This window comes from Malurus melanocephalus, unplaced genomic scaffold, assembly GCF_030028575.1.
Source record: "Malurus melanocephalus ecotype Western Australia unplaced genomic scaffold, MMel_1.1 scaffold_446, whole genome shotgun sequence".
NCBI classification, from domain to species: domain Eukaryota; kingdom Metazoa; phylum Chordata; class Aves; order Passeriformes; family Maluridae; genus Malurus; species Malurus melanocephalus.
Window position 1 is genome coordinate 515,282 of NW_026623678.1, and position 13,732 is coordinate 529,013.

Consider the following 13,732-nt stretch of genomic DNA (forward strand, 5'->3'; position numbering starts at 1 on the left):
CCTGTGAAACCCAGAGTATAACATGTCTCTCCCCTTTTGTAACAGATTCCATACAGCGATTTGAAAAATATAAGGGAGTAATCCATAAGCATAAAATCTGCCATAATCTGAATGAGAAATAATCCAAATGAGTAGTGGCAGAATGCAAGCYACTTTTGTGAGAGTTGTTCCTCTAGATTTGGTTTTGTGAGACAAAATTTTAAGTTATAATAATTGGCACATGCATTTAGAGCCACATCTGTTGGGACAGGCTAAGGGACAAAATTAGCAAGTCTGTAACATCCATGAAATTCTCAGAGCACTTTCAGGGTGGGTAAGGGTTCGGCAGTTGGAAGGTGAAAGGAGTGATGTGCAGACCCTATATGTTACATCCAACAAGATTGTGAAAGGTTAGAAATTATGGGGGGAAACCCTCTTTTTTGCACATGGTGAAAAGTCAGAAGATGGGAGGGAATGGAAAGAGAGCCATGAAGTCTTTTGGAATGTGTGAGTCTAAACTGTGGGGGTCTGCAAGACATTGCTGGCAGGGGAGCTAAGTAGTGTGAAGATTTTTTAAGCAAAGAGACACTTAATATAATATACCTAATAATGTAATGTGGAGTGGTTTCAGTACTCTGATTTTTCCTCAGGCCAGATTGGAATTTGTCAAAGAGACTAAATTGAGACAGATGGGAAAGCAACTGGTAATACACAACTCATTGAAGCAGACTTGAAATCGAGACATGAAAGGAGTATTTTACAATAAAAGCCTGAAAATAAGACATGAACTATGATGATATTTGCTCTCAGATKATTTTAGAGTAGTTCTCTTTAAGTCTTGTATAATGATAGCAGATTTTAGCACTTATACCATGCAAATTGTGTGAAATTAATSTCTAATTAGAGTGACCAAAAAAGAACCACGAGTTAAAAAATAATTGATGTCTTGATAGACTATGAAAAAAGATGCGATACAGCCAGGCGAGCCTTGTGTAGCCAGCCAAATGAAACTTGGACAAAACAAGATATAATGCCTGGTGCCAGAAGAGCTAAATCAGGAATACAAAACCTATTCATCCACGGACCAAGGCTTCTGCATTCAATTGAATCAAATAACCAATGGTAGAACTGTGCTGCTAATAATAATTAATAAGGAAAAACTACAACTTAGAGGTCATCTGATGAATCATAACATGGCTAACACTTAAAAACAGACACAGTGCTTTAAGCTATAGCTATGCCCAAAGACTTGTGTGCTACTGGTATTAGAGTTCCATGACTGACTATGTCAAGACATTTATAAACTGGAGATATTGTAGCCCTAAGTCGGTAACTAAAACTTTCCTCTTCTGTGCCAAAACAAAAGGAATCCTGAGAGTCTGTGGAATCTGTCAACTGCAATGGAAATTATGTTGTGATTGTATTGCCCAGAGAGGTTGTAGTCTCCCTCATTGGTCAAGAACCATCTGCACACAATCCTGTTCCATGTGCTCTAGGATGACYCTGCTTAAGCAGTGAGACTGGACCACATAACCCACTGCAGTTCCTTCCAACCTGACCCATTCTGTGATTCTGTGATTGCTTAGAATTATGAAGAAAACGATGAATTTACATTAAGGAACAAATTTCCTTATCCAAAGATGCTGTCTTACTGAGAAGAAAAATCATTAATTATTTTTACTGGTACACTCAAATCTGGCTTGCAAGAGGCTAGTCTGAATAATAGATAGATAGATGATAGATAGATAGATAGATAGATAGATAGATAGATAGATAGATAGATAGATAGATGATAGATAGATAGATAGATAGATAGATAGATAGATAGATAGATAGATAGATGATAGATAGATAGATAGATAGATAGATAGATAGATAGATAGATAGATAGATAGATAGATAGAATGTATCCACACTGATCCCTCTCATTTCATGTCTGTGGAAACATTACTCACACAATTTCTTGACTGTCGTTCACCTGTGTTACTATACCAGCTTTCACCAACTTCTTGCAGGGCTGCATGTCTGTTTTTAACATGTCTGCTGTAAAATATTTCARTTTCCTTTTCTCAGGGGCCAACAACTTATGCCAAGAATACATGTGTAGCTTAAGAGCAAGAAGGTGCAGGAATTTCAGATTTATTCTCTCCAGCATGTTCTTTTCAGTCATAGTCATAAATGAGATGTGTTATTCCCCTGATGGTTCAWATAGTACATTGCATGAGAAATCTGATTTGCCTGGAAGAAACTTAGTGAAATCATCCAGGTACCTCCTGAAGGCCACTCAGAAATGGCGTTTTTTAAGCCATTAGGTGGTTAGGATTTTGTTCAGAAAGTGAAAGAGTTGCAGTACTCTTTCCCTCCAGCCATTTCATTCCATGTCTCTCTCCTGGTTTGTTTACTGGAGTAGCCCATAAGTCGTCCCTTATATTAGTCTGTGCAAAATAACAGTGTCTCCTTTGCCAGGAGACAATATTTGTACCCTCATGGGCTGCTGGAGAAAAAGACAGGATTAGATTCAAATCCAARCCAATATGCCTACCTGAAGAAATTGGGCCAGCAAGGCACTGRGAGGTATTCCTAATGAGGATTCTCCTTTAATATTAGTGGTCCTYGGTGCTGTAGAGAAATGATTGATTGCTGTAGTGGAGAGAAAGCCTGCACTTTACTMCATAGCTTCCCTACACTTGAGTTCATCCATTGCCAATAGCAGGAATGGGGGCAGGGAAGGAAAAAAAATAGCTTTCAGGCATCTCTTTGTAGTGCTCTTTTCAAGAGAAATAATTGTCTCAGTGCCTACATTACCTAAATTTGTGCAGGAGGCAAATCCTCTTTTATGCTTTCTGCTTGCTGGCGAAAGCATCCCAATTAGGTTGTGCGCTCTTTGTTGCAAATCTCAGCCACAAGCTCCCTCCTGTCCCATGAAACTGCTTTCTTAACAGCAGGGTGACTCCCAGACCGTACCTTTCGTGCAGTACTTACTTGAGTATCCCCATAACAAATTCCCTCTGCAGTTGGCCATGTCTCCTTGTGCAGAGCTGTCTTTGAGGGATATTTCCCTGGCTATGAAATAGGAAATGATTTGCAGCATTATGCTCTACTTAGTTTTCTCCCTGTTGGCATCAGTTGTTGATATTTACCTAGCAGCACCCATGCTTCCCTGCGGGGTAAGTAGAAGATGATCRTGAGGGAGGCCACTCTCAAGTGCMGAAGTCATTAGTGTTGGTCAAAGCAAATTAAAACTAAGTAGCAAAGGAACTGTGTTTATAGTGGGGAAAGTTGTTGAATACAGAAGAGCTGAATGTCAGGAGTGTATTTAGGGTAATGTCAAAATCATTCTGTTGGCAGTGCAATCTAAGGGGGAGCTGAATTGCAGAAAAAAATGAAAACACCTGGTGAAGGGATTATGTTAGGGAAGCAGGGGAAAGGAGCTACCTTTGTGATTTTATATTCCTCAACTGAATGGGGGAAAATCTCTTTGCATTCATTTGTACTGTTATAAACATATTTCTTATGGATTTTATGACATAAATATAGATGGATTATTGAAAATCATATGAAAACTAATGCTTGACCTGTGTCATCTGAATTATTTGCTGAAAAAGCAAGAAGATGTACCTTACAAATATTACCGGCATTGAGTATAGCCAAGTATCTTAATTATTGAAAAGGGGGAAAAACCTTTAAAGTAAGCCTTTAAAGTGGTTAATACCATTTTTASACTTGTATGTTTACAATAGGATTGTGCAAAGCTGAATTTATCTTTTTTTTTAACATCAGATGCATCAAGTTTCTTACATTTAAAAGCCTAAAAAAAACCAAAATCATAATGCATTTGGAAGTGGTTGTATGATATTTAAGGTTKAAATTTTAGATCTGAGTCAAGATCTTCACTTTGGCTACCACAGAAACAATCCAAATATCTTAGAATAGACTTATGTATGTGCAAATGTATCATTGAACCATTGCAGCATACTTTTTGCAAATTGGTATATTACATTTGGCGGTGCTTAGACTGTAAGTTCTATTGTGTTGTTGCTATTGTTTTTAATTTTGAAGCCTTTTGGTGATGGAAGTCCTTGTTAGCTAAGGTCAGTTAGCATTAATAAGCAGATGAATTTGATGTAAATTGGTAGAAGCCATTTGCTGAAAGTGTGGAGATATCTCACAGAGGTGACATCCGGCTGTTACTGAGCTCACTGTCTCTCCTTGATTWGCAAAAATGCCAGAACAAGACAATAGATTGACTCCCCTCACGCTTACTGGCAGCTGAATCATGGCTGTCCATAGTTCAGGATGCTGATGGACATCTAACACCTGTCTGGCATCCTTATGGATCAGGCTCACCTTAGTTTTGATCAATGTCCTACTTTTTTGGAACGTGTAGAAATGTTACTTAGCTCTTGGGGGAAAGACTGACTCTATATCACTGGGTTGTGGGAAGGTATGACAGAAAGACCAACATGATATTTTCAATCTCTGTGTGGGAAAGTCAAGACTCATATATCAGTATTCATATGTTGCCAAACACTTTGAGCTTCAGCTGCTTGCCTGGGAAAAGGTTGGTTAGGGTAAACCTAGTCCAAAATTGTCTCTGAAATTACTTCCTGCACTGTACAATCCCATCCCTTCATGATGCACCTTTCAGAAATCCCCTCCTCCTTCTCTGAAAATCTTGTTTATGATGTTTGTGGGAATGAAGAGACTTGTTCTGAGTAAAATGGAATTTTTTCTTGGAAGACACTGAGTGGCCTGTCCTTTCACCAGAATAGCTAATATCTCRATCTGCAGGCACCACACTTTCCTATATCATTCTGACACTGCTCAGCTATTAGATAAAGCACGGGTGATGTCTTTGATCCTTCTTTACATGTATCTCCCGTTGAAAGGATGAATTTAGGCATCCAATTTCAGAGACAGTTTGGGACTGTGAATCCCTGCCACATCCTGATTTACTGTTGGGATTCATGATGGCTTACCCAGGACTCTCAGAGAGCTAGGACTCTCATGGGGTTCCCCTTATCTGGGAGTTACAGYGTGGGTAGTAACTTTTGTGTGTTTTCTCCCGTTAATGACCTTTAATGTGGCCTTGGTGTGTATCTGAGAGTGGGTAAATAAGGACTAAATCCAACCACACAGACTGAACTGATGCCCTGTCCTCACTTCAGAGGGTTTATCCACTGTTTTTAACTGGCCTTCAGTTTCTCCAAGCAATTTTAGCATTCTGTCTCATTCCAGGGAGATAGACTGTCAAATTCAAATCTGGAATGATACTGGACAGCAGGGCTGCTAGAAATGAAGCATTGTGGTGATGAGTAGCTGGGTCAGAGAAATGYAAGAAAATAATGTCATTGATTTGCCATGTGTTGCACAGGATCCTCATCTCCCTTTTTTTGATGTTTCATGCTTTTTAGCTTGCCCTGGGCTCTGCAGTGGTGACACTAGTACTTGGGCAGCAAGAACCAGTGGCAGCCCAGAGCAAAGCTGTGCCACACTCCAGGGTGGCCCTGTAATCTATCTCATGAGTCTCTTKATCTGGAGACTTTCATCCGTGGTGCTGACCAAAAAATATCAGGAGAGAGAGAGCCAATACAAATATAACTTGAGGTTTTAAATACTTAGGCATCAAAGTGCCATTTGTGACTAYCATTTGCCTTTAGCTCTGAATAAATTCACATGTCAATCATTTTTACTAATTCAAAGGCTTTCTTATCTTCAAAATAGTAAAAGGACCTATCAGAGTAAAAAAGTTCTTCCTTTTGGAAAGGATTTCTCCTCAGAGTTCCCTTTTGCTGAATTCTTTTCTCACGCATTCCATGCATTACTAGGGCTTCAAAGGGCAGGTGCAAAAAAACCTAATAGAAAAGAGATTTAGCTTAGTTAATACCTTCCCTTCATGTAAAATTACTCCCTAGGACACTTGACTACAGACAGAAGAAAACTTTCTGTCCCTCCATCAAATTGCTCTTCTTTTTGTTTGTTAAGCCTCAGACATTATGGCTGTTAACAATATCAGATCCTCTTCTCAGTTTATCATAAAACATCTGCTCCCATTTTGTCCAGTTTGGTGACAGAGATGTATGGCATGCTACAATGTATTAATAACGCTCTTCTCTTGAATGAATATCTCCTCTTTGATTCACACTGTTAAATAATCTAGTCCATGTGCTGGGATGACAGRTCCTGCTTTGGAATCAGCTATAAGTATGTTGGTTGATATAGCAGGGGGACATTCCTCTGCTGGTTTATTTTTCTTTRGTATTAGTCTTACATTGGCTTGTCTCAATGTCTGTAATAAATTGCTTTTCTCTCAGGAATTTTCAAATAATTTAGTTAAGAGATTTCTAGCCATATGCAAAATAATTTCCATTCAGCCCTGGCCTACATCCATTATARCTAAAGCTATTTTGTTTAGAGGTTTTGTATGATTGTCACTAAATGTACAGTAAAACCCACATCTTATTCTTTCCTTTTCTTTTTTAAGCTCTGGGGTTGTTTTGTTGGGGATTTTTTAGCAATACAAGTAACATAAACATTGGTGCCTCATATCATATAATGACTTAGGTCTTTGGGTGCCTAATATCATATAATGACTGAGACAAGTCAGTTAAAACATTTTATAAGATTCTCCAGGAATGCTAAGTGCTTCTGATAGCATCAGGTTAAGGGAGAGTCTACTTTCATTAGCTTACATGCTAGACTCTCTCTACCTTGTGTATGCTTTTTAAATTAAAAAGAGTTAAATCAAACACACCCATTCCACCCTTGTCCTGCTTCTCTGTTTTAAACAGTTATCTACATCTTCTCWCAGTACTTAATTTTACACCCTAATACCCATCTGAAAGACTGCACCTCATTCATTTATTTCCTTTGTTTCCAATACTGAAATTGTCAAGTATAATCCTGTGGCTCATTGAGATCCAACGTGAAACACAACTACATTTCCTTCATGTTAGAGATATTTGMTTGGGAATTTTTGAGTTTATTGATGTTTACCTAGACAGTCAATAAGAATTTTTGTCAAATAGTGGTGTATACATGGCAATGAAAATGATAGTGTAATTTGCCTCTATTACTTCCTGATATCAGGATTCTGCTGCACTGCAAATTTCATATCTGTTGTTATTATTTGTTTGACAGAATCAAAAACATGCCAGGTGCTTTGCAAAACAGAGAACAAGGAAAATCCCTTTCCAGAAGAGATGACAGCCTGAATAGAAATGGCATAATGGCAGGAAACAAAGGAAGCAGAAAGGGGAAGCAAAACAAGAGTTATAACCATAAGATCATGAGATTGGTTTGGAGGCACAGTGAACGCTATGAGGCTTTTTTTTAAAGCGCATAAGGACTGTAGTTGGGATTAGAGAATGGAAATGTAGAAAAGAAGCATGGAAAGGAATGGAGAAGAAGGGAGGAACAGACTGGCAACAGGAGGAAGAGTAAACAGAGGTGTATGGGAGAGGCCAGAACACACATCTGACAAACTGAGGATTATGACTAATGCCAAGAATGAAAGACCACATCTGAAGAGCATGATGATTTCAGGAGGATGGCGAAGCAGGACGTGGCGATGCTGCTAGGGAGAGAAGACCCAGCAAAGCTGCCCTGGAAGCCTGCCCTGGAAGCTCCTCACACTAACATAACCCTGCTTCCCCATCTTCTTTCTAGCTCCCCTCTTATACATGAAATATGTATATAGAAGAGCAAAGGAGAAGGAGAAGCAGCTAAATGAACTTTTCCAAAGATCCTGCTGGGGAAGAAGTTTAAGCTGGGATGACACAGATTTACTCCTACTGACACTGCTCGTGGCAGCAAGAGGCAGAGAGCATTCTGTTAGTCATTCTCATGCAGACCAGTCTATGTGAGTCTTTGCCTCTGCTTACAAATAGGCCTTGTTGAGAAACACTCAGCAAAATTATAACACTCCAGCCAATCTGGGACATTTTAAAATGTCCTTTCATTCTAGAGCAGAAAGAAGCAAAAATTATACCACTTACAATGAAATGGAAACAGGGTAGAAGGATATTTTAACAGGGATTTTTTTTAATGCTGAAAACAATCCTTTCAGTATTCCAGAAAAATAAAAGGGGGATTTTGCTTATTGTAAAAAAAGTACATTTTATAACTTTTCATGAAAACTTCAGATAAAATTGGAAATTATTTTAATTATGTAGGACTGTTTTTTCTGTTTGGGTTTTTTTTTAGAAAATTGGTGTTTTTAGAAGGAAACAGGAAAATTGCCGTGTTCAGCCTGACAGACATTTTAAAATACCCTGATTTCCAAGGTAAGAATTCTTCAGGAGTAAGAAAGCTGCAAAGTGGCCAGTCTAATCTCTTCCTCACTTCCTTCTCCTCTGCTTCGGCGATCAGACATGTCTAGTGATCAGTCTGCAAAGAGCAAAGCCAGTTTCTATGTGAAAAGGCATTTTTCCAGCCACTTTAAGAATTTTTAACTGGATCTGCTTACAGGAAGTCGCGCTTTTTTTTTTTTTTTTCTGCAGACTATGTCTCCACTTAAATCCTCCTCAAAGCTCTCCCATTTTGCCTGGAAAGGTTTATCAGAAAGCTGGAAAGGCTCAGATCCTGCTGTCTCCAGTGAAACTGTTTCTGAACATAGTTATAGCTTAGCAGATGTACTGGTGTGACCGCTGAGAGACTTCTGCTGTTAATGAAGTATTCTATTACCTTGGCATATATAGACACTTTTCACTTGTACTTCTGACTGCAAACTATTGATGTTTAGGCTATTATAGGTACTTGAACATTGTTTTGGGTTGGTTTTTTTTTAGTGGTTTTTTTTTAAATAAGTTTTAGAGAACAGAAGTGGATAAATTTTTCTTCTCCTTCAGGGTAACACAGCTTTGCATGAGTCATTCATCTTGAATGTATACCAGCGTGATATCAAGTTGGTTGTTGTGACACCTTATCAATATGATGCCCATTTTTAGTTTCTTCCAGTGGTAGAATGATTTGAATATTGTCTCGTGGAGACAATGGCCTTGTTTAAGAATGACTTGGTGATTCTGGATAGGATTCAAATGATTTGTCTGAGTGTGGAGGAGACAACTGAAAGTCATAGCTAAAACATTACCAAAAATCCTTAACTGGCTGGAATAGTCCATCATTTGCTTGAAGATTTTGGTAAATGGTGGCTTACTGGATTCTCAAATGCCAGCAATGGCCAAGCACTTTTTTTTTTTTTTTATTTTCTACAATTTGAACATTTCTTAGGTTAATTAAGCTCTTGTCATCTCAGGGTACCATTCTAGCAGACGTTTACAAGACCTTCTCTGTCAATGTAAAATTTTTGGCTACTACAGAACATACAAGGTATAGAGAGTAAACTCAATGCTCAGCAGTGCTTGAAGAATGATTCCCAGCCCAGAAATTTCTCTCCACCATTATTGAAATAATACTGGATTTAAATCCTATAGCCATGGTGTCAATTAACCAAAATCTTCCCTMCCTAAATTATTCTTCAGTTAAATGTTACTCAAAGTTTTTTAACAATCCACCTATCATTAAAAAAATGGGATTGAAAAGTAGTGTCATAGTATCTCCCCATAAACCAGACTTTTTTACATATCATTTTTACGTATTTGAAAGAACCCCATTAAATCAGTTGCATGTAACTTTTTGCAATAAGAGACATAGCATAAAGCAATATCAAAACACAGTTAATACTTCCACTAATTTTATTTAGCCAAGCTCCAGATTTTGCATAATTTTGCCACTGCTTCTGGCATGATAGCAGCTTTGGAGGTTATCTATACCTTTCTCTTGGTGCTGAAAGAGGATTCAGCTGTGGGACGCCTTCCCACCCTCTGCTACCAAAAAAAAAGAATTAAAAAAAAAAAATCCACTGGGAATTGTGGCATAACCTCTGGGAACTGCAATTTGACTTGCCTTCTGAGTTCAGACACTGAACTGGATGYGTGATTTGGGAAGGGATTTAATACCAGCTACCTCAGTGGCCACATGGTGTTACAMGAAAAAGATTGAAAAAAATCCAAACTGTTATGATGTATCCTGAGACTAAAGGACAGAACGGTTATTTTGCCTATATATTATTTTCTAACTTTGCCTATACTTTTCCTCACAATCCTTCCCTGATATTGTGTGTCAGCTTTTTCAAGAAGACACGTGGTTGTGTGTAAAGTAAGCATAGCTGCACCTACTCAAGCCCCAAGCCCACCCAGCTCCGTGTAGCTGGCAGGGGTTCCACCTTGGCAGGGGTACAGTCCTGTTATAAGGCTCCACTGTCCCCTGCAGATTAGGGACACCTCCAGCTGTTGGCTTCCAGACATCTTCAGGGCTCTATGTCCAATACGCACAGTTCAAATGCTTCCTAAATTGGGGTGGTGCACTATGATGAGTAGTCTGAATTTGTTCTATATCCTGTGAATTTGCTTCCTTCTTCTGTCAGTCTTCTCTTTCTGTCTTGCCCTTCTTCCTCCTGAAATAGAATGACCAGGGCTGCATGAATTATTCAACATTAAGAGTGTATGATGTATTTATACAGTGGTATAGCGATATAGTGTATTTATACAGTGATATATATATATATATATATATGTTTTCTATTTTGTTTACGGTTTCTTTCTTAATCATCCAATATACTGTTTCACATTTTTACTTGATACTGAGTGCTTGACTTGATGTTTTCAGAGAGATGTCTGATGTTAATTCCTTTTTTTTTTCTTCTCAAGCAATAGTTCATTTGTAGTCCCGGCCTGTATGTGTACAGTTAGACTTATTTACCCCTTGTTCAGTTCTTTCTGTTTTATCAGATTTCATCCAMCCTTCATGGCCAAAGGCATTGAAAATTGTGAAATCATTTTACAGTTCTTTCCAGGCAGTTCCTTACTGATTTCAGTTATAAAAACCATTTTGTATCAAACTTTCTCATCTGACAGTTCTTAGATATCACATTTACCTTTAATACTAATAAAAGTACTTTTGCTTAAATCCTTTGTTTTATTTCATGCCTCAGTCCAGGAATCTTTGCATGCACATAAGTGCCCAACTGCTGTAATTCAATTCTGTGTTTTTAAGGTTGGGGGAGGGAGGACTTCAAGCTATTGTCATTTATGTTTTATTAACTGGAAACCTTAAAAGTAGATTTTAGACCTTCTTATTGCCTTCTGGTTCTGACAGAGTGGTTATACAACCTTCAGAGTGAAAAATTGCTAAGGGCTAGATCCATAAACTGCATCTAGGAATGCCTTTAGCCTCTTAGGTGTCCTGWCTCCTTGCAAAAGCTGTAAACCCGGATTAGTCACATCCCTCTATGCTAAAAGAGAAACCCTGGGTATTTAACAACAGCCTCCACCAACTCTTTCATACTGAGCAGGGAACAGTCTGAGTGAACAGAAGAAACATCCAGATGGGGTACATTAAGCCAGGGAGTGGTGTACTGATACTGGTAAATTTTTCAGCACTGCCTTACTCATGGGACTGTAAGGTGCTGTGAGGTAAGACATTCAGCATCTCTCCCGCAGTTGCTGTTTCTCTTGATCCGTTGCTGTTTCTCTTGATCCCACTATTTCCTGCAGTGAGCTCTAGAATCCAACTACAATGCTGAGGTCACAATTCCTCTCTTTCTCTCTAGCCCAGTGAAGGTTGAACTTTCTGGGTTAGGCAACAACCGAGTGAACTTTGGGGAGCTACKCTGTCAGTGTGAGCACTCAAAGCTGTGTTTAGCCACTTCTGTTTCTGCAAGACTAAGCTGAGGTCTAAGTTACAACACCAGTGAAAGCAGTGACAAGAATTTGAATCCCAGCTTTGCAGACCTGTTAAACTTGCCTGTGTAGAAAGGAATCACTCTGTGTAACCCATAACTTCACTCAAATGTCATTCTTGCCATTCTCCAAAACCTCTGCTCGCTCTGCACAAGCATTGTGCCATGACCCATGTTACCATGTGAATACTGAGAGTGTGTAAATGTAGACAGGTGAGTAGACCCTATGAGTTATGAGTATTCATAACATACCAGAAACCTTATATAGTGGGGAAAAGGAGTGAGTGACATAAGTGAACCATGACTGACATTTAGTGTTTCTCAAACTGAGTTTTATGCTGAACATTTGAGAGAAAGAACTGAGAGCATTTTATTTATTTATTTATTTATGTTTTAGAAACATCTCCACTTGCCCAAAAAAAAAAAAAAAAAAAAAAAAAAAAGCCAACGAAAACTACACCACATTTATGCATTGTGCCTGTTTTTCTGTAGTTATGAAAGTAATTCTATCAAAAACATACAGCTATACTAATCTGGCCAGTGACAAAAGTGAACCAGCTGCCAGAGGAGGTTTGGGATGATAAGTTTCCATCTGTTCTGTTACATCTTAGATGCCTGTAAATCTTTCTCTGAATCAGTAGAACTTTGGGAGCTAACAAGCCAAAAATTAAGAGACTCCACAAACGATCAAATCAATCTGCTACATGATTTTTTTTTTTAAAAATAACAAGCCCTGAATGACTGATATCTTTATCTCTGTCATCCACATTTATGTGTCTATATTAATACAGGGTAGTTCACACATTTGTAATTAATTTCTTACATTCTTAGTTTTATATGTTGGCAAAGCCTCTCCACTGCTTCAGCATTATTTGTTTTGGTGATAGTAACTTCAATGGGTTCTACTTTTTAAGTAATAGTTATTAATTAAGAATGTCAGATAGCAATAAAAGAAATGACAATGAAGAGAAACTTAGGATTAGGGAAAAATTCATAAATTCATAAATCCCAGGTCAGCCTGTCCTTCGTGGTATGTACTGAGCAGGCACGACTCTCTTTGTTTATAATGCCAAAATGGCAAAGAAAGTGGATTTTTATGCACTGAGGCCAAATAACAGTAAAGCCCTTTCTAGGCCTCATTTATTTAGAGACATGAGGGAACTGGTAGAAGGCTCTGGCTTTAAATCTGCCCAAAACCATCTAAGTGCTAACTTTGTGTTGGTGAACTTTTATGCCAATTCTGACATTGCATSTTCACACTAGATCCTAGAAAAATACCCCTTCCTGGTTTACAGCCCCTTTCACCAATCTTTTCTAGATCTTTTCTTTCTATGTTGTAAAGGATTGAAGACCTCGTTGTTGGCTGTCGGTTGCAGGTTTACTCATGAAAAATGTCTTTGTAGTTGTGTTTTGAATATAAACTACACTTAAATGATTGAAAGACTTATTGGGTTAAATCCAAGRTCCAGGTTTAGGAAGTGAGAAATGATTGATTCTTTAGAGGAAAAAAAAAAAAAATCTCTTCTAGTTCTCTTAAAGAAAAACATTTCCTGTAACATGCCTTTGCTCTAAGATTTCCAAAAGTTTGGGATCTCAACTTGAAACCATTTATGGGAATCTAATTTTTTTTTAAAGTATTGATTTCCAAACCTCTGAAATAAAGAAATTCTAAATTTATTACAAAAAAAGCAGAAATATAAAAAGGCATCTTTAAAAATAAAAGGAGGATCCTAARATAGTGAATTTTCTTTGACGTTTTAGGGCCTTGATTTATTTTGTGCTCGAGTTGTCTCTTTCTTACAAATACATACACATATGTTTGCACTTTCACGGAAGAGAATCATAGAATGAGAATAATTCAGTTTGGAAAAGGGTTGTATTGAGCCTAACCCTTAACCTAGTAGTGCCAAGTCCATCACTAAATTATGTTCTTATGCACCACATCAACACAACTTTTAATACTACAGGGATGACAATTCCACCATTTCCCYGAGTAAGCCTTTTCAAATGCTT

At 38.1% G+C, this 13,732-nt stretch overlaps 1 protein-coding gene across 2 annotated transcripts in view; it reads left to right on the forward strand.

The window, feature by feature from the left end:
* Positions 1 to 8,468, forward strand: part of EPHA7 (EPH receptor A7) — a 162,799-nt gene extending 154,331 nt beyond the window's left edge. For both annotated transcript variants that reach the window (XM_057380335.1, XM_057380333.1), the window contains one exon: positions 7,120 to 8,468. In XM_057380335.1, the coding sequence (XP_057236318.1) occupies positions 7,120 to 7,315 (196 nt within the window). In that variant the 3' untranslated portion in view covers positions 7,316 to 8,468. The remainder of the gene's footprint in view (positions 1 to 7,119) is intronic.
* The last annotated feature ends 5,264 nt before the right edge of the window (positions 8,469 to 13,732 follow it).